The sequence below is a fragment of the Heptranchias perlo genome, chromosome 21 (assembly GCF_035084215.1).
Source record: "Heptranchias perlo isolate sHepPer1 chromosome 21, sHepPer1.hap1, whole genome shotgun sequence".
In the NCBI taxonomy this organism is placed as follows: domain Eukaryota; kingdom Metazoa; phylum Chordata; class Chondrichthyes; order Hexanchiformes; family Hexanchidae; genus Heptranchias; species Heptranchias perlo.
Genome location: NC_090345.1, coordinates 4,127,984 through 4,147,863, shown reverse-complemented (window position 1 = coordinate 4,147,863; position 19,880 = coordinate 4,127,984). Strand labels below are relative to the sequence as shown.

At 46.0% G+C, this 19,880-nt stretch overlaps 1 protein-coding gene across 2 annotated transcripts in view; it reads right to left on the bottom strand.

Moving 5' to 3' along the window:
* The window catches only part of prom2 (prominin 2), a 73,633-nt gene extending 53,981 nt beyond the window's left edge, over positions 1–19,652 (bottom strand). Inside the window, exons 1-3 of one of the 2 annotated variants that reach the window (XM_068001995.1) lie at positions 19,630–19,652; positions 7,933–8,338; positions 3,261–3,316 (exon numbers count right to left, since the gene is read on the bottom strand). In XM_068001995.1, the coding sequence (XP_067858096.1) occupies positions 3,261–3,316; positions 7,933–8,338; positions 19,630–19,632 (465 nt within the window). In that variant the 5' untranslated portion in view covers positions 19,633–19,652. The remainder of the gene's footprint in view (positions 1–3,260; positions 3,317–7,932; positions 8,339–19,629) is intronic. The other variant, XM_068001994.1, reaches the window with a different exon arrangement.
* Between the last annotated feature and the right edge of the window lie 228 nt (positions 19,653–19,880).

Sequence of the window (19,880 nt, the reverse complement as noted above, 5' to 3'; positions counted from 1 at the left end):
GAATACTAGGACATGGGGACATAGCCTCACATTTAGAGCCAGGACGTGCAGGAGTGAAGTTAGGAAATGCTTCTACACACAAAGGGTGGGAGACGTTTGGAACACTCTTCTGCAAACAGCAGTTGATGCTAGCTCACTTGTGAATGTTAAATCTGAGATTGATATATTTCTGTGAACCCAGGGTATTAAGGGATATGGGGCTAAGGCAGGAGTTAGGTCACAGGTCCACCATGATCTCATTGAATGGCAGAACAGGCTCGAGGGGCTAAATGCCACGGCCACTTGCTGCCTCCTGATATGCACCACCTTCTCCTGCAAAAAAGCGGGACCTGTGTCTGGGTGATATGCCTGTCGTGGTTGAATAGTTGCCAGTGTGTGTGGCCTGTGAATTGTGGGTGGGCGGCTTGCAACAGTGGTAATGTGTAAGGGCGAGAGGAAGCATCTGATTGGAAGAGTTGAGTGCTGATGGAAAGAGTTTGTTGGTATGTGGGTGATGGGTGCAATCTATGGATGTGGCTAGTGGTGCAGTTGGTAGGAGACGCCACTTGAGAGTTGACCTCACTCACCTTGACCACTTGTGTCAAAGCATTGAACTTCTTCCTGCACTGCATCCATGCGCCTGGCATTGACTTCATCCTCTACTGCCTCCCACTGCCTTGTGATAATTTGTCTGGAGGGTCTCTTGCCCTCTCCCGGCCCCCCCCACCCCCCTCCACGGATATAGGATGTCCCTTCTTCTGTGCACCTCTTGCACCAAGGCCTCTAGTGCATCATCGGAGAACCTTGGTGCACGAACTCTCGCAGGCCTGGTACAAACGGAGATCGACAAATTGGTGAGGACTGGTATGCAGATTGGAGGATGCGGAATTTAGTAGTGCGCAACCTTTATTCAATGGTTTTTTTTATTCGTTCATGGGATGTGGGCATCGCTGGCGAGGCCGGCATTTATTGCCCATCCCTAATTGCCCTTGAGAAGGTGGTGGTGAGCCGCCTTCTTGAACCGCTGCAGTCCATGTGGTGAACGTTCTCCCACAGTGCTGTTAGGAAGGGAGTTCCAGGATTTTGACCCAGCGACGATGAAGGAACGGCGATATATTTCCAAGTCGGGATGGTGTGTGACTTGGAGGGGAACGTGCAGGTGGTGTTGTTCCCATGTGCCTGCTGCTCTTGTCCTTCTAGGTGGTAGAGGTCGCGGGTTTGGGAGGTGCTGTCGAAGAAGCCTTGGCGAGTTGCTGCAGTGCATCCTGTGGATGGTGCACACTGCAGCCACAGTGCACCAGTGGTGAAGGGAGTGAATGTTTAGGGTGGTGGATGGGGTGCCAATCAAGCAGGCTGCTTTGTCCTGGATGGTGTGGAGATTCTTGAGTGTTGTTGGAGCTGCACTCATCCAGGCAAGTGGAGAGTATTCCATCACACTCCTGACTTGTGCCTTGTAGATGGTGGAAAGGCTTTGGGGAGTCAGGAGGTGAGTCACTCGCCGCAGAATACCCAGCCTCTGACCTGCTCTTGTAGCCACAGTATTTATATGGCTGGTCCAGTTAAGTTTCTGGTCAATGGTGACCCCCAGGATGTTGATGGTGGGGGATTTGGCGATGTTAATGCTATTGAATGTCAAGGGGAGGTGGTTAGACTCTCTCTTGTTGGAGGTGGTCATTGCCTGGCACTTGTCTGGTGCGAATGTTACTTGCCACTTATGAGCCCAAGCCTGGATGTTGTCCAGGTCTTGCTGCATGCGGGCTCGGACTGCTTCATTATCTGAGGGGTTGCGAATGGAACTGAACACTGTGCAATCATCAGCGAACATCCCCATTTCTGACCTTATGATGGAGGGAAGGTCATTGATGAAGCAGCTGAAGATGGTTGGGCCTAGGACACTGCCCTGAGGAAATCCTGCAGCAATGCCCTGGGGCTGAGATGAATGGCCACCAACAACCACTACCATCTTCCTTTGTGCTAGGTATGACTCCAGCCACTGGAGAGTTTTCCCCCTGATTCCCATTGACTTCAATTTTACTCGGGCTCCTTGGTGTCACACTCGGTCAAATGCTGCCTTGATGTCAAGGGCAGTCACTCTCACCTCACCTCTGGAATTCAGCTCTTTTTTTGTCCATGTTTGGACCAAGGCTGTAATGAGGTCTGGAGCCGAGTGGTCCTGGCGGAACCCAAACTGAGCATCGGTGAGCAGGTTATTGGTGAGTGAGTGCCACTTGATAGCACTGTCGACGACACCTTCCATCACTTTGCTGATGATTGAGAGTAGATTGATGGGGCGGTAATTGGCTGGATTGGATTTGTCCTGCTTTTTGTGGACAGGACATACCTGGGCAATTTTCCACATTGTCGGGTAGATGCCAGTGTCGTAGCTGTACTGGAACAGCTTGGCTAGAGGCGCAGCTAGTTCTGGAGCACAAGTCTTCAGCACTACAGCCGGGATGTTGTTGGGGCCCATAGTCTTTGCTGTATCATTTAACATAACTCATCAGTGTGTAAACATAGGGACGGGACCTGCATCTGTGTTTTACATGTGTGATATCTGAACAGACTCCTTGCAGACAGCAGACTGTTACTTTTAGCAAATAACAGGTACCAGCTACCTTTAAGAGATTTTAAGATACATCCTCCCTTTAAGAGATTAGGGCTCCCCCTGCTGGTGTAAAGTGTGAATTGCATTGAGTCGACGAGCAAGACCTGGATTTGAACGCAGCTTGACGCTGAGTACTGAGGCCAGGCAAAGTTCTCATCCTGCCTGCACAGGGCCATTGGGTGCGGGTTAATAGCAGATCGCGATACCCGCGCCCAATAATAGGCCCTATCGAATCTCCCCCCCCCCCCCACCCTGGCCCGTAACTGACACATGCGAAGGGCCTGATGATTGCTTTCGGCTGCCTCGACGCTGATCCTGCCCACTGCTGCTCGCTTTGGTGCGTTCCCACCCGGGAGTAAAAATCAAGATCTTTGTCCCTATGGATGTGGACCCAATTAAACAGATTGCCTCCCAGTGCAGTGAATGAGGACTCAATTGAAACATCGTTAATGGAAACGGGCATATTCCTTATTAACAGAGAGTAAAATTAGTCTTTGGCTTCAAGCTGAAAATGGTCAGGGCAGGTGAGTGGGAAAGCCGGAGGGGCTGAATTGGCTTTTCTCCTCCCTGTGCTCGTTAAGGGACTGTTGGATCATTAAAGAAGACGACAGTTTCAAATTTCAACACTTTCCCCTCAACCTAAAAACACTGAAACTCACTGTTTAACTGTTCTTACCTTTATGTAGTTGTGCTGTATTTGTTCAGTGTTTTCCACAAGTAATTTGATTATATCTACAGAACAGAAACACTCTGTTAACAAGCATAATTCATTCTCAATCATCTTTTCACGTAAGTCAGAAAGAGTGGGAAAGAGACTGTGCTTCTCTGTGTGAGAGGCTCAAACAATTTTGTGTGTACATGTCTGTCACTGTATGTGGGACTCTGTATATCTGAGTCCGTCATTCTATGTGTGATGTATGTCTTTCATAGTGTGTATGACTCAGTGTAGATATGCATGTGTTTCTGCATGGATGAAACTCAATTAATTAACTTTAGATATTAATAAAAATTTCTAACTAATCTAAATATAGTACCATGAAACTGATTGCGAATTGACTGTCCGTAATTATGAAACTTGGCCAATTACTGAGGAGCTGAATTGTCTCTTTTCATTCTTGAATTTTCTTATGTTCTGAGGAAAGGAAGCAGGTGGAGAGGGAGAGAGAGAGAAGGTGTGTCCTGCTGTACCATTAACAGGGTGCATTGATTTGAGAACTAGAACATTACAGTATGTGAAAATGAACCGGTAAGATCAGTGTATCCTGTTTGGAGGTAACCAGGTATCACTTAACCAGCAATTTTCAACAGAAAAAGCTGTAACTCGAATCAGACGTTTCTTTACTATTTTGCGAAAGATCAGGATAGTGTCTTTGTTCTATAAATTACTGGTGTTTACTCTTGCATGGACTCTCAAAAAACAATGGACAAGGAAATAGAAGGGAAAACTAATTTATAGAACAAGGCTAATGATGGTGTAGGGAAGGTGCAGCCTAGTTACTGGAATTCTTGTTTATAAATACAAATGGAAATTCTACCCGTGGCATTATTTGCTGGATGGGATATTTCCTGTGTGCAGTGTTGAGCAGTTCTACGTCACTAATCACACGGACACACCTTGGAAATAACGACCCATGAATTGCTCCGAGCAGTGAACCAGAAGTGCTCGCCGCTCCTGAGGTTTAAATTCACCCACTAAGTTACCACGTTCTTATTGGCCTTCCTTCGAGATCCGAGTTCAAAAAAGCAGCAGCGTTCTCTCCCAGGCTGTCCCCTCAACCAATCAGCGTGAAGCAAGCAAAAAACCAGGAAATGCCCGATAAGGTTAGTAAATGTACAATAAAATGAGATAGAAAAAGAGAGGGTGAGATTTAAAGACTAAGATAAAAGAGACAGAAAGAAAAAGTAAAAAAATTGTTTTTAATTTAAAATTTTTTTTAAATGTCCAAAAACTATTAAAATCATGAGACTCCATATTTTTAAAAGTAAATTTTCAGTGCCAGGGAGGTTGTTTGGCCGTCATTAATACTTACCGCACCGTTAAAAGTTAGTTTAGACCTAAAAACTCAGCATGCCTTTTTTGTGCCAAGATTAGTTAGTTTCCAGCTGAGCAGGAGAGCAAGTTGGCGCTGGTCCATTGATTGCAGCCGGCGAGGTTCCTTTAACGCAAAGCTTTCAGATCACCGATGATTCAGGAAGAACAAGTTCGGATTTCCGCGTTTGACTGCGCGTGTGCGGTCAAAGGAACTTGCTCTTCGATTTGCCTGTTAATAACAGTGAGCGTTGTTAGGCTCACTGTTATTTTATGAGCAATTTTTGGCCCAATAGTTAGATGCCCAACACTCTTGCTCACTTCCCTCTCAATCGAGTTAACCAGGAGACTGGTGTTCACGCTGTTTACCACTGGTGTGGAGTGAAGAATAAAGGCTGTTTTGGCATAAACAAAGTGACAAGCTTTTGACAGTTAAAGAGGATGGGATGTCCAGGGCTTCCAACAACACAACTATCTCCCTTTGTGCCAGGTGTGACTCCGGCGACTGGAGAGTTTCCCCCCTGATCCCCCGGGGCTCCTTGGTGTCATACTCGGTCAAAAGCTGCCTTGATGTCAAGGGCAGTCACTCTCACCTCACCTCTGGAATTCAGCTCTTCTGTTTGGACCAAGGCTGTAATGAGGTCTGGAGCTGAGTGGTCCTGACGGAACCCAAACTGAGCATCGGTGAGCAGGTTATTGGTGAGTAAGTGTCGCTTGATAGCACTGTCGACGACACCTTCCATCACTTTGCTGATGATTGAGAGTAGACTGATGGGGCGGTAATTGGTCGGGTTGGATTTTCCCTGCTTTTTGTAGACAGGACATAACTGGACAATATGCCAAATTGTCAGGTAGATGGCCAGTGTTGTAGCTGTACTGGAACAGCAATGACTGTGCTGAGATAAATGTAAGGAATCTTACAACACCAGGTTATAGTCCAACAGTTTTATTTGAAAATCACAAGCTTTCGGAGGCTTTCTCCTTCCTCACCTGACGAAGGAGGTAGCCTCCGAAAGCTTGTGATTTTCAAATAAAACTGTTGGACTATAACCTGGTGTTATAAGATTCCTTACATTTGTCCACCCCAGTCCATCACCGGCATCTCCACATCATGTGCTGAGATAGATAGTAAACAATATGAAATATACAGATCTAGAAAACTATTTCAAACTGAACTGTGAAAGTAGCACAGTGGGATACAGGTTCAAACTAGTAAAAGGCAAATTTAGGACAGATGTGAATAAGGAGAAATTGTTTCCAGCGGCAGAAGGTTCGGTAACCAGAGGACACAGGTTTAAGGTGATCGGCAAAGGGGTCAGAGGTGACATGAGGAAACATATTTTTACGCAGTGAGTTGTTCTGATCTGGAATGTGCTGCCTGAAAGGGCGGTGGAAGCAGATTCAATAATAACTTTCAAGATGAATTGGATAAATACTCGAAGGGAAAAAATTTGCAGGGTTATGGGGAAAGAGCAGGGGAGTGGGACTAATTGGATAGCTCTTTCAAAGAGTCGGCACAGGCACGATGGGCTGAATGGCCTCCTCCTGTGCTGTACCTGCTATGATACTATGTCAGGAAGTTCTTCACACAAAGAGTGATCACATGTGGAGTCGAGTTTTGGATAGGGGAGTGGGGCTGAAACCCTAGAATCTTTACGATACAATTGGACCCTGATCTGCATATGCCAATCAGGACCCCGCCGACTTAGCCGCCCATCCACTGCCCTGAGTTAAAATCGCAGACGGAGGGACCCGGGCAAATTTAACTGCCCACTCGCCCCGTTCCCACAGAGCGGGAAGGGTTATAATCACCCCCAACAATTCCAGTCACAGCTGCTATTACAATGTTTTGCTCTGTGGCTGGTGGCTATGATGAGATACTATGGGCATGATTTTGACCCCGAGTCAGGAAGGGAGGGTCAAATTGAGGACGGGAAACCCATTAGTACGAGTTTACCGAACGTCCTTACAATTTTGATGTAAGGACATCTTTTTTTTTTTGTCGGTTTGCAGTCTGACTGACCGGCCTGATTGACAGGCTGGTCTCAGGCGGACGGGACAGCAGCCAGGGAGAGGACGTGTTCAGGTAAGTCTCCAGATAAATCTTTGATTGTATGGATGGGGCGGGGCATGGGGGAGCATGGGTGGGCACAGGGGCAATGATGGGCATAGGGGCACGGGAGGAATGGGGCATTGATGGGCATGAGTGGGCACAGGGCACCGGTGGGCATGGGTGGGCATGGGGCACCGGTGGGCATAGGGGTCACAGGCACCAGTGGGCATGGGGATCACTGGGACATGGGTGGGCACGGCAGCAATGGTGGGCACGGGGGCACCAGTGGGCATGGGAGTCACGGGAGGTGTCAGTCATGGGGGATGGGATCGGGGGTCAGTCACAGGGGGGTGTCGGGATTGGGGGTCATCGCGGGGATCTGCGATCGTGGGGGGGGGTCGGGGATTGGGGGGTCCGCGATCGTTGTGGGGGGTCAGGGATCGGGGGGGGGTCCGTGATCGTTGTGGGGGGAGGGGTCGGAGATGGGGGTTGTTGTTGCAGGTAGGCTTGTTGGGCTTGGGGGAAGCACTCCTGCTCCTCCAGGCCCACAAGCTGTGCTATAAAGGCTCTTACCTGAAGTTTCGGGCCTACTCGCCTCCTTTCATGTGGCGTGAAGGAGAAGGCCCAGGAATCCCGGCCCCCAGGGGTTGAAATTGCAAGTTCTGCAAAAATGGAGGCCCGCAGTCTCCTCGAAAGGTTTTAGTCACCAACCTGCCTCCTGGGAGCGGGCTGATTGTCCACCCCTTGTCCCGTCCCAGTGAAAACAGGAAGTGGGCGGGTTGGGGGCGGGTTGGGGCCTGGTCTGAAATGGTTGCGATTTTGAAATCCCACCCCCCCCGCCCACAACTCCCCCATTTTTCAATGTTAAAATCATTCCCTATCTGTCTGCAAAGGAAAATGGATAGTTTTCACTAAAGGGTTGTTGTGTGTAATGTCACGCACAGACTGAGGTAATGATGAGCAGAGTTTTTATGCTGATGGATCTCTCTGCATTTCATGCTTGCTCTTCCACTCTGCATCACCTCACATTTATCCATATTAATATCCATCTGCCACTCCTTTATCAATTGACTTTATTTATCCAGATCCCATCGATGTCCCCAACATGCCACATAGCTCGGTGTCATCACCAAAGACCTCCCCCATACTATTTATGAATACTGTGACGAGCGGGGCAGCCTGGGACGGTTCCTTGTTTTACATCCCTTCCTTTGTCACATTTATGTGTGGCCCGGCGCTCTATCAGTACAATCGGAGTCTCCTCACCTGTTGGGAAAGGGTTCGGTTGGACCATATCAAGGAATGTGTGAACCATGCGGTAAAGGACCAACATCCCCCCGGAGACGGGGCTCGGGTTGCTGCTGTACCGGGCTTCAGGGATGCTGCTGAAATTGTTCTGCTTCCTGTCACAGTTTTGAAAGGCAGCAGACAGCTGAAAACACGCAAGAGTCACAAACCCAAATAATCCCAGTCTGGAATGGGCGATGTGCCAATGAGGAGCCATGACTGTCACGGAGAAGGAAACTGGGAATGATCCGAAGCTAATCCTTCCTTTTCTCTTTTTGACAAAGTCTAGTTTACGATAAAACTCTTCTTTCCAAACACTGGTTTGATTCTTTTCAACATACGAGGTCCGGTCCTGTAGAGAGGATCTTTTTGATGTACAGTTGTGCTAAGAAAATAAATAAATAAATAAATGTCACTGAACGATGCATTTTGTTTCCACTTTTTGATTTGCATCTGATGCTTCTTTTACTAAAGATTCATTTCTTTTCTTAATTTACCAAACATCTATTCACAAAAATTCGCTCGATATAAATCGTGCATCCAGCAACTTTAGATGTCACATTTCAAAGTGTCAAAAGTATATATTAAAAAAGGAACAAAGTTACTTGTTCCCTGCTGCTGGGGACGGTCGTGTAGTGGTTATGTTACTGGACTAGAACTTTGGACTAATAATCCCAGGGAACATGAGTTCAAATCTTATCATGGCAAGTTGAGAATTTGAATTTAGTTGAAATGAAAAGCTGCTGTCAGTATTACTGTGAAATCCCAACTGGTTCACCAACGTCCCTTTAGGGAAGGAAACCTGCCGTCCTTACCCGGTCTGGGCCTAGATGTGACTCCAATCCCTCGCCAATGTGGTTGACTCTAAAGTGGCCAAGCAAACCAAGAAGAAGGCGGCCCACCACCACCTTCTCAGGGCAACTAGGGGTTGAGTAATGAATGTCGGCCTTGCCAGTGACGCCCAGAATTAATTAAAAAATTAAGATTTTTTGACCTTGGTAACCTGGTCTCTCCCTAAGGGCCAGAACTGGTGATTGGCAACCAATTGAAAATCTACAGAAACTTCCCCTTGCAATTAGCCTCTAACTGTCCTATTTAGGCCACGCCCCACAGGGAGTACTTGAGTCGTGGCCTTAAGGGGACAGGGGAGGTTAAATACAGTTCCATCTCAGCAGCTAACCATCACAACCATGTTGCCGACACCAAACCACCAATGCAACAGGAGATAAGTCTATAGCCCGATTTTAACTCGGGGCGGGAATCAGGAGTACGGGGGTTGAAGCAGGCGGTGAAACTATTGGTCCCAAGGAGCATGAGGCCTGAAAGATTTTAACTCCCGGACCTCGTGCATTTCCCAACACTGACTCCCGGCCGGAGCAGGCGGGAGTCAAAATTCACGAGGGGGTCAGGCGATTGCCAGGGACCTTACCGGGGTAAGCAAGGAATTGGGGGAGGGGGAGGATTGGCAAGTCTTCAATCGGGGAAGGGGGGCTGGCAGGGGGGAGGCCTGGGGCAGGGGAGACCCGAGGTATTCTGGTGGAGCCAGGAGAAGCCCGCCTGATCATGCTGGCCCGAAAGGATCCTTTAAAAAACAATGTTTTACATGAGACTTACCTGGGCCTCCTATAGCCGGGATCCTGGCCTCCGCTGGCAGGCCCGAGGCCGTGCGGGCCTTAGTCGGGCCCAGGGTTAAAATGGCGTGCACGTCCCCATGTCATCATCTGGAGACGACTTTGCCATTTAAATTAGGCCCGCTCCTCTGGGGCGGGCGGCCTTCCTATGCCTGATTTCAGGCTAGTCCAAACGATGGCAGACGGGAACGCTCGGGAAATGCAGTGCGAGCTCACCCCCCCATCATCTTAACCCAACCGCTGGGTGAGGGCTAAAATAGCCCCTTATGTAATCTGACCCAGCTCAATATATGCACCTATAAACAACGTTTATAATATAAAAACATAGATAAAAATGCAATACTGTAATTCCCTGTCTTGAGGGGCTGGGGATTACCTTTCCTCCTCATTTCCAGCTTCATTTCTTCACCTGGACACTGTTACTCATTTCTTTCCCTGCGCTCAGCCCTAATCTTTGACATTTCCCTCCGATCATTTCTTTAGTTTCTTCTCTGATGTCTTCCTTTGATCCAACTTCTTCACATTTCTTCTAATTTTTCTGTAGCTTTTCAAATTTAGCTGCTTTAGTGGGATTGTTAACCCAATTAAAACTGAAGAGCTTTGTTCAAATGGTAAACAGAGGAGTTTGGCCTGAATGCATTACTCAACCTTAATAACGGCACATGGATTAATTTTTACTCTCAGCTGTCTCTTGAACCCAACGGTACTATTTGCTCTACCAACCTTCCTTGGTAAATTATTAATTTTTGGTGAAAAATAAAGGTTCTTCCTGACAGTTGAGGGTTTTAAAACACAATGTTCTCTTTCCGAATAGTTCCACAATGCTTTCAACAAACTGGCTCGTCCCCACAATCAGGAAAGGTGTTTCTGTCATTCTTCATAATCTGGAAAACTTCAATAACTCTTCCCCCTTTCCAACGGGAACAAGGTCAAAATTAAAACCTTTCCTCTTAGCTTGAGTTTCAAATTCTCTGAGTTTTCATGATTCATCAACTCCATATCCTCTCAAGGGTGATAATATCCTTCCTGTGATCAGGTGACCAGAACTGCCTACAATGCTCCACATAAGGTATGACTGACAATCTCATACGCTACCAATACAGCCTTGATTCAATTGTGTTCTACCGCTCTACAACTGCAACACATCACCTTTAACTGAGCAGTTTAACCATTATAACCCCCAAGACAAGATAGTTTAGTGGTTATGTTACTAGAGTAGTAATCTAGAGAATGTGTGTCCTTATCCAATCTGGCTTAACTGTGACTCCAGTCCCACACCAATGTGGTTGACTCCTAACTGCCCTTAAACAGGAAGATGGCATGAACGAACCTTCTCAAGGGCAGATAGGGATTGGCCTTGCCAGTGACGTCCACGTCCCAAGAACGAATTTAAAAGAAGACTGCATCCCTGACTGGCCACTGTTCTAGTTAAAAAAATAGTCCCTCTTTTGGTTTCTCTATAAGTGTCAGGGTTGAGTTAGTAGAAATCTAGTCTCTGAGTCAGAAGGTCCCGGACTCAAGCCTACTCTGTGACTTGAGCGCCTAACCTAAAATGACCCTTCAGTTCAATGTTAAGGGCATGCTACATTGTTGAAGGTGTTGTTTTTTCAGATGACATGTTAAACTAAGGTCCTGCCTGCCTGTTCAGGGCCAATTCCTTATTGGGGGGGGTGGGGGTGGAGTGGGGTGTTGCGAGGCAGCTCTCTCTCTCTCTGTTTCTGCCCTGTTCCTGAGGTCTCCTGACTCTGCTGGATTCCATGGGGTCAGGGGCAATCAAAACATTTTGAATACACCTCCTGCACCTTGTCCTCAGTGAGCAGGGAGTGTAATGGGGAACTGGTGATCTGGAATCAGGAATGCAGATGTACAGCAGTAGAACATTCAGCCTCTCAAGCCTGCTCCGCCATTCAGTTAGTTCACAGCTGAGATCATGACTGACCTGTATCCTAACTCCATTCACCCGCCTTGGCTCCATATCCCTTAATACCCTTGGATAGCAAAAACCTATCGATCTCAGTATTTAATAGTATTAATTGAGCATCTACTGCTTTTTGTGGGAGAGAGTTCCACATTTCTACCACCCTCTGTGTGAAGAAGTGTTTCCTGACTTCTCTCCTGAATGGCCTGGCTCTGATTTTAAGGTTATGTCCCCTTGTCCTAGACTCCCCCACCAGCGGAAAAAGTTTCTCTCTATCCACCCTATCAATTCCTTCCAAAATCCTAAAAACCTCAATCTAATCACCTCTTAACCTTCTATATTCCCGGGGAATACAAGCCTAGTTTATGTAATCTCTCCTCATAATCTAGCCCTTGGAGCCCTGGTAACATTCTGATCAATCTGTGCTGCATTCCTTCCAAGGCCAATTTATCCTTTCTAAAGCGCGGTGCCCAGAACTGTACACAGTGCTCCAGATGTGGTCTAACCAGGGCTTTGTACAGCTGCAGCAAAACTTCCTCCCCTTTATATTCTAGCCTTCTGGTTATAAAGGCTAACATTCCATTAGCCTTTTAGATTATTTTTCATACCTGACTATTACATTTTAGTGATCTGTGTTCATGGACCCCTAAATCTCTTGGGACCTCCACTGTTCTGAGTTTCTCACCATTTAAAAAATATTTGGATTGATCCTTTTTTGGTCCAATATGGATGGCCTCACATTTACCTGTGTTGAAATCCATCTGGCACAGTTTTACCCACTCACTTAATCTATCAATGTCTCTTTGTAATTTTATGCTCCCGTCTGCACTACTTACTATGCCACCAATCTCTGTGCCATCGGCAAACTTGGATATCTGGCTTTCTATTGTGTTATTTAAGTCATTAATAAATATAGTGAATAGTTGAAGCCCCAGCACAGATCCCTGTGGGACACCACTAGTCATTTCCTTCCAATTCGAGTACATACCCATTATCCCTACTCTCTGTCTTCTGCCACCTAACCAATCTCCTATCCAGGGCAATAATTTGCCTTCAATTCCATGAGCTTTAATTTTAGCTAACAGTCTCTTATGTGGAACCTTATCGAATGCCTTCTGGAAGTCCATATAAACAACATCCATAGACAGTCCCCTCTCTACTACTTTAGTTACTTCCTCAAAAAATTCAATTAGGTTCGTTAGACATGACTCACCGTTTACAAATCCATGTTAGCTCTCTCTAATCAGCTCAGTCACCCTGTCCTTAATTATAGATTCCAATAACTTCCCCACAACAGGTGTTAACTAACAGGTCTATAATTTCCTGGTTTCTCTTTCTCTCCCTTACCCAACAAATATCTGTGGATCTCAGTCTTGGAAATTCCAGTTGACCCCCAGCATGCACAGTTTTTTGGGGGAGCGAGTTCTAGAATTCCACTACCCTTTGTGTAAAAAAAAAGTTTCCTCATTTCACTCCTAAATGGCCTGGCTCTAATTTTACGCCCCCTTGTTCTGGATCTCCCCCACCAGAGGAAATAGTTTCCCTCTATCGACCCTATCGAATCCCTTAACCAATTTGAACACCTCAATTAAATCACCCCTCAACCTTCTAAACTCAACGGAATATGAAAGTGTGAAAAAAATAGGTGACAAGAATAGAAAGGCTGAAAGTTAGTAACAGGTTTGGGACAACAGTTAAAAGTAGACAAGAAAAATCTTTGAGTTATGGATGAAATGTGACAGCGTGTGTGTTGGTGGCTGTACATCTCCAAACTTTGGGTCACTTGCCCACTTTCACATCAATTAGAGACGTGCTAAGCTACTTCTCCCCAGCGAGGGGGAAAATCACAACATAGAATCAGAGAATCATGGAATCATAGAAAAATTAAGCCACAGAAGGAGGCCGTTCGGCCCATCGTGTCCGCGCCGGCTGAGAAACGAGCCACCCAGCCTAATCCCACTTGCCCGCATTTGGTCCTTGGCCTGCAGGTCACAGCACTTCAGGTATTTTTTAAATGAGTTGAGGGTTTCTGCCTCTCCCACCCTCTCAGGCAGTGAGTTCCAGACCCCCACCACCCTTTGGGTGAAAACATTTTTCCTCATTTTCGCTCTAATCCTTCTACCAATCACTTTAAATCTATGCCCCCTGGTTATTGACCCCTCCGCTAAGGGAAATAGGTCCTTCCTATCCACTCTATCTCGGTCCCTCATAATTTTGTACACCTCAAACAAATCACCCCTCAGCCTCCTCTGCTCCAAGGAAAACATCCCCAGCCTATCCAATCTTTCCTCATAGCTAAAATTCTCCAGTCCTGGCAACATCCTTGTAAATCTCCTCTGTACCCTCTCTAGTGCAATTACACCTTTTCTGTAATGTGGTGACCAGAACTGTACACAGTAGTCAAGCTGTGGCCTAAACAGTGTTTTATACAGTTCCAGCATAACCTCCCTGCTCTTATATTCTATGCTTCGGCTAATAAAGGAAAGTATTCCATATGCCTTCTTAACCACCTTATCTACCTGTCCTGCTACCTTCAGGGATCTGTGGACATGCACTCCAAGGTCCCTCACCTCCTCTACACCTCCCAGTATCCTCCCATTTATTGTGTATTCCCTTGCCTTGTTTGCTCTCCCCAAATGCATTACCTCACACTTCTGCGGATTGAATTCCATTTGCCACTTTTCTGCACACCTGACCAGTCCATTGATCTCTTCCTGCAGTCCACAGCTTTCCTCCTCACTATCAACCACACGGCCTATTTTTGTGTCATCCACAAATTTCTTAATCATGCTCCCTTCGTTTAAGTCCAAATCGTTAACGTATATCACAAAAAGCAAAGGACCTGGTTCCGAGCCCTGCGACACCCCACTGGAAACAGCCTTCCAGTCAAACCACCTGACGACCATTACCCTTTGCTTCCTGCCACTGAGCCAATTTTGGATCCAATTTGCCACATTCCCTTGGATCCCATGAGCCTTTACTTTTTTGACCAATCTGCCATGTGGGACCTTGTCAAAAACCTTGTTAAAATCCATGTAGACTCCATCAATTGCGCTACCCTCATCGATCCTCCTTGTCACCTCCTCGAAAAATTCAATCAAGTTAGTCAGAAACGACCTCCCCTTAACAAATCCGTGCTGACTGTCCTTGATTGGTCCATGCCTTTCTAAATGACAATTTATCCTGTCCCTCAGAATTGATTCCAATAATTTGCCCACCACCGAGGTTAGAAACATAGAAACATAGGAAATAGGAGCAAGGGTAGACCATTCGGCCCTTTGGGCCTGCTCCGTCATTCAAAATGATCATGGCTGATCATCTAACTCAGTACCCTGTTCCCGTTTTTTCCCCATATCCCTTGATCCCTTTAGCATTCTCATGATGTGGGCGTCGGTGGCGAGGCTGGCATTTATTGCCCGTCCCTAGTTGCCCTTCAGAAGGTGGTGGTGGGGCTTTTTCTTGAACTGAGTTCATTGCTCAGCCACATCAGAGGGCAGATAAGAGTCAACCACATTGGTTTGGGACTGGAGTCACATATAGAAACATGGAAAATAGGAGCAAGAGTAGGCCATTCGGCCCTTCGGGTCTGCTCCGCCATTCAAAATGATCATGGCTGATCGTCTAACTCAATACCATATTCCAGCTTTTTCCCCAAATCCCTTGATCCCTTTAGCATTAAGAAATATATCTATCTTCTTCTTGAATACATCTAATGACTTGGCCTCCACTGCCTTCTGTGGTAGAGAATTCCACAGGTTCACCACCCTCTGAGTGAAGAAATTTCTCCTCATCTCGGTTCTAAATGGCATACCCCGTATCCTGAGACTGTGACCCCTGGTTCTGGACTCCCCAGCCATCAGGAACATCCTCCCTGCATCTAGTCTGTCTAGTCCTGTTAGAATTTTATATGTTTCAATGAGATCACCTCTCATTCTTCTAAACTCTAGTGAATATAGGCCTAGTCGACCCAATCTCTCCACATACGTCAGTCCTGCCATCCCAGGAATCAGTCTGGTAAACCTTCGTTGCACTCCCTCCATGACAAGGACATCCTTCCTCAGATAAGGAGACCAAAACTGCACACAATACTCTAGATGTGGTCTCACCAAGGCCCTGTATAACTGCAGTAAGACATCCCTGCTCCTGTACTCAAATCCTCTTGCAATGAAGGCCAACATACCATTCGCCTTCCTAACTGCTTGCTGTACCTGAATGCTCGCTTTCAGCGACTGGTGTACAAGGACACCCAGGTCTCGTTGCACCTCCCCTTTTCCCAATCTATCACCATTCAGATAATAATCTGTTTTTACAACCAAAGTGGATAACCTCACATTTATCCACGTTATACTGCATCTGCCATGTTCTTGCCCACTCACCCAACTTGTCTAAATCACATTGGAGCCTCTTTGCATCCTCCTCACAGCTCACATTCCACCCCAGCTTTGTGTCGTCTGCAAATTTGGAAATGTTACATTTAGTTCCCTCATCCAAATCATTGATATATAATGGGAATAGTCGGGGCCCAAGCACTGATCCCTGCGGTACCCCACTAGTCACTGCCTGCCATCCGGAAAAAGACCTGTTTATTCCTATTCTCTGTTTCCTGTCTGTCAACCAATTCTCAATCCATGCCAGTATATTCTCCCCAATCCCATGTGCTTTAATTTTGCACACTAACCTCTTGTGTGGGACCTTATCAAAAGCCTTCTGAAAATCCAAATACACCACATCCACTGGTTCTCCCCTATCTATTCTACTAGTTACATCCTCAAAAAACTCCAGTAAATTTGTTAGGCATGATTTCCCTTTCGTAAACCCATGCTGACTTTGTCCAATCCCGTTAATGCCTTCCAAGTGTTCTGTTATCACATCTTTTATAACAGACTTTATAATACTTCGACTGACTGGCCTGTAATTACTCGGTCTATCCTTCGCCCCCTTTTTAAAAACTGTACAATGTTAGCAGTCCTCCAATCCTCCGGCACTATGCTTGTATCCAGTGAAGTTTGGAAAATGATGGTCAGAGCCTCCGCTATTTCCTCCCTTGCTTCTTTTAACAGCCTGGGATACATTTCATCCGGCCCTGGTGATTTATCTACTTTCAAAGATGTTAATCCCCTTAATACTTCCTCTCTCACTATGTTTATCCCATCCAATATTTCACACTCCTCCTCCTTAACTACAATCCCTGTATCATCCCTCTCCTTTGAAAAGACAGATGCAAAGTATTCATTAAGAACCACACCCACATCTTCCGCCTCCACACATAGGTTACCTTTTTGGTCTCTAATAGGCCGTTCTCTTTCCTTAGATATCCTCTTGCTATTAATGTATTTATAAAACATCTTTGGGTTTTCTTTAATTTTTCCTGCTAATATTTTTTCATGCCCTCTCTTTGCTTTCCTAATTTCCTTTTTAACTTGACCCCTGCACTTTGTATACTCCTCTAAGCTTTCCCTAGTATTGAGTTCCCGGTGTCTATCATGGGCTTTCTTTTTCTGCAAACAGTCACTCAACTATTTATATGCTCGCAACCCAGACTGTGACCCTGGCTTAAACCCAAGATCAGGCAATGAACCTGAACTAAGTTTGGTTTGTTGCTTTGCGTGGCAAATCCAAGAAGGAAGAAAGAAAGGAGGTAGGGTCCCCTGCATGGACTTGGTGTGTTGAAGGCATCACCTAACGTGATACCACTACTACTACTACCACCACCACCACCACCACCACCACCACCACCACCACCACCACCACCAACAACAACAACAACAACAACAACAACAACAACCACTTGCATTTATATAGCGCCTTTAATGTAGTAAAACATTCCCAAGGCGCTTCACAGGAGCGATTATCAAACAAAATTTAATACCGAGCCACATAAGGAGATATTAGGACAGGTGACCAAAAGCTTGGTCAAAGAGGTAGATTTTAAGGAGCGTCTTAAAGGAGGAGAGAGAGGTAGAGAGGCGGAGAGGTTTAGTGAGGGAATTCCAGAGCTTAGGGCCTAGGCAGCTGAAGGCACGGCCGCCAGTGGTGGATCGATTAAAATCAGGGATGCTCAAGAGGCCAGAGCCAACTGGAGCAGACAGGTCCCAGGCTCAATTACTGGTCCAGGCTAAGTAGAGATGTTATAAACGGTTTCAGCACCCTGATCTAGGGCAGGGAAAGAGAAATCAACCAGATGAACAGAATTTTAAAAAGAACAGAACAAGGGGAAGGGGAGAGGGGGTAAAAAATAAAAGAACGACTCAAATAGGGGCAATATAAACAGAATGACCGGTAATGTGCTTAGGTGGAGAACAGGAGATGGTTAAATGGCAGAAGGGATTTGCACATGGGACAAAAAGATGCACAAAAAGAGAAATAAAAGACTTATACAAGACATTAAATGATGTCCACCTGTAATATCTTCCAGTTGTGAGGATGTATTCCAGGCCCGAAACATCAGATTGTGTTGTCCCGACAGATGCTGCCTCACCTGCTGAGCGTTTCCAGCGTCTTCTGTTTTTGTTCCCTATAAAAGCAAGTTATTTTCTTTCCCTCCGTTACTCCACCAAGCACTCACGGGTGAGGTGCAGCACAGGCTAAAGGCACAGTAAAGATCCCTTCACACTGCCCAGGTCATTGGTCTTAATTAAAAAAGAGAAGCTCCTAATTTAACCATCGATGTGTCTTTCTGAGTCCAACTCAGCTTGAGTACAAAAATTCAGCTCAAGTAAAGCAAGCCCATTCGCTCCCATTGTACAGATCCAGTGAATCAAACCCATTCCCGTTCAATCCCAATGTATAGATTCCCAATGGATCAAACCCATTCCCGTTCACTCCCAATGGATAGATTCCCAATGGATCAAACCCATTCCTGTTCAATCCCAATGTATAGATTCCCAATGGATCAAACCCATTCCTGTTCAATCCCAATGGATAGATTCCCAATGGATCAAACCCATTCCCGTTCACTCCCAATGGATAGATTCCCAATGGATCAAACCCATTCCTGTTCAATCCCAATGTATAGATTCCCAATGGATCAAACCCATTCCTGTTCAATCCCAATGGATAGATTCCCAATGGATCAAACCCATTCCCGTTCACTCCCAATGTACAGATTCCCAATGGATCAAACCCATTCCCATTCAATCCCAATGTACAGATTCCCAATGGATCAAACCTATTCCCGTTCAATCCCAATGTACAGATTCCCAATGGACAAAACCTTTTCCCATTGCATAAAATGACTAAGTCAAATATGACACTTCCTACAAAATCTGAAACCAGGCATAAAATGCTTGCTAATCTTCTTAATTACTTTATAATCGTTACCTGCCTCACCTCAGCTAAGAGTCAACAGCAGTTTAGATAGCAAAGCAACTTGGCTTCAAAATCTTTTCCTTCAGACTGAATGACTCAATGATTATAGGATGATAGATCTGTAAATTTCTTTATTTGCTAAAGAAAATCGCGCATTTTGATCCAAGTGAGACAGGTGTTTTTTTAGAGTTAGGTTTTCTTTTTAATCTCCCTTTGCCATTTTGACGGGAAACCATTTGACAACATTTCACAAACAGCTCATTTCAGTAACCTTGTAAAGTACAAACCAACACCCTCCATGTTGGTATGCATTGGTCCAATGCAACAGTACACAAAAGGGTTGCCAACCCTCCAGGATTGTCCTGCAGTCTCCAGGAATTAAAAATTAATCTCCTGGACACTGCTGTGAGCAAACCCAGGAGAAAATCATAGAGGCATTAAAAAGAATTATGTCTTTTACATTTTCTTTGAACGCTTTCGTTTATTAGTTTTTAAAATATTGGAGATGAGAAAAAAGACTGTTTGACCGGGTGGGGCAGTTGGAGGCGGGAGGTCATGTGAGGAAATCTCCCGGAATACGTCCAATCAGAGTTGGCAACCATAGTACACCATCCAGTCGAGCGTAACAATTCCCAGGTCTGACATGATGTGAAGGAGTGGGAGCAGCGCATGGCTCCCTTTACCCACTGCACATTGTGGGAACGGACCGGAATCCTCGAGTGGGAGAGTGTAACTGGACCGCAGAAATGTCATCGAGGAGTTCTCTGCACTGCGAGCTCACTCAGGCTCTGGTACATTATTAAGCAAGAACTTCCTTACCATTTGAAAGCATTCCTTGCATTTCTGCTGCTAAGGGTCCAATGGTCCAAAGAAACACAACAAGAAAATAAAGAAGTGAGCTGTGTCTAGTACTAACAAGCACTCCCCTGTTGCCTTAGTGGGTAGGTGCAGCCTGTAACGTGTCAATAAACTATACAAAAGCAGGAAGGCTCGAGTTTGATCCCTGGTCTTTGCTGAACTCAGTGATCTCGCCAGAGACAGCTGGTGGGGGGGCTACAATTGGCCGCCAC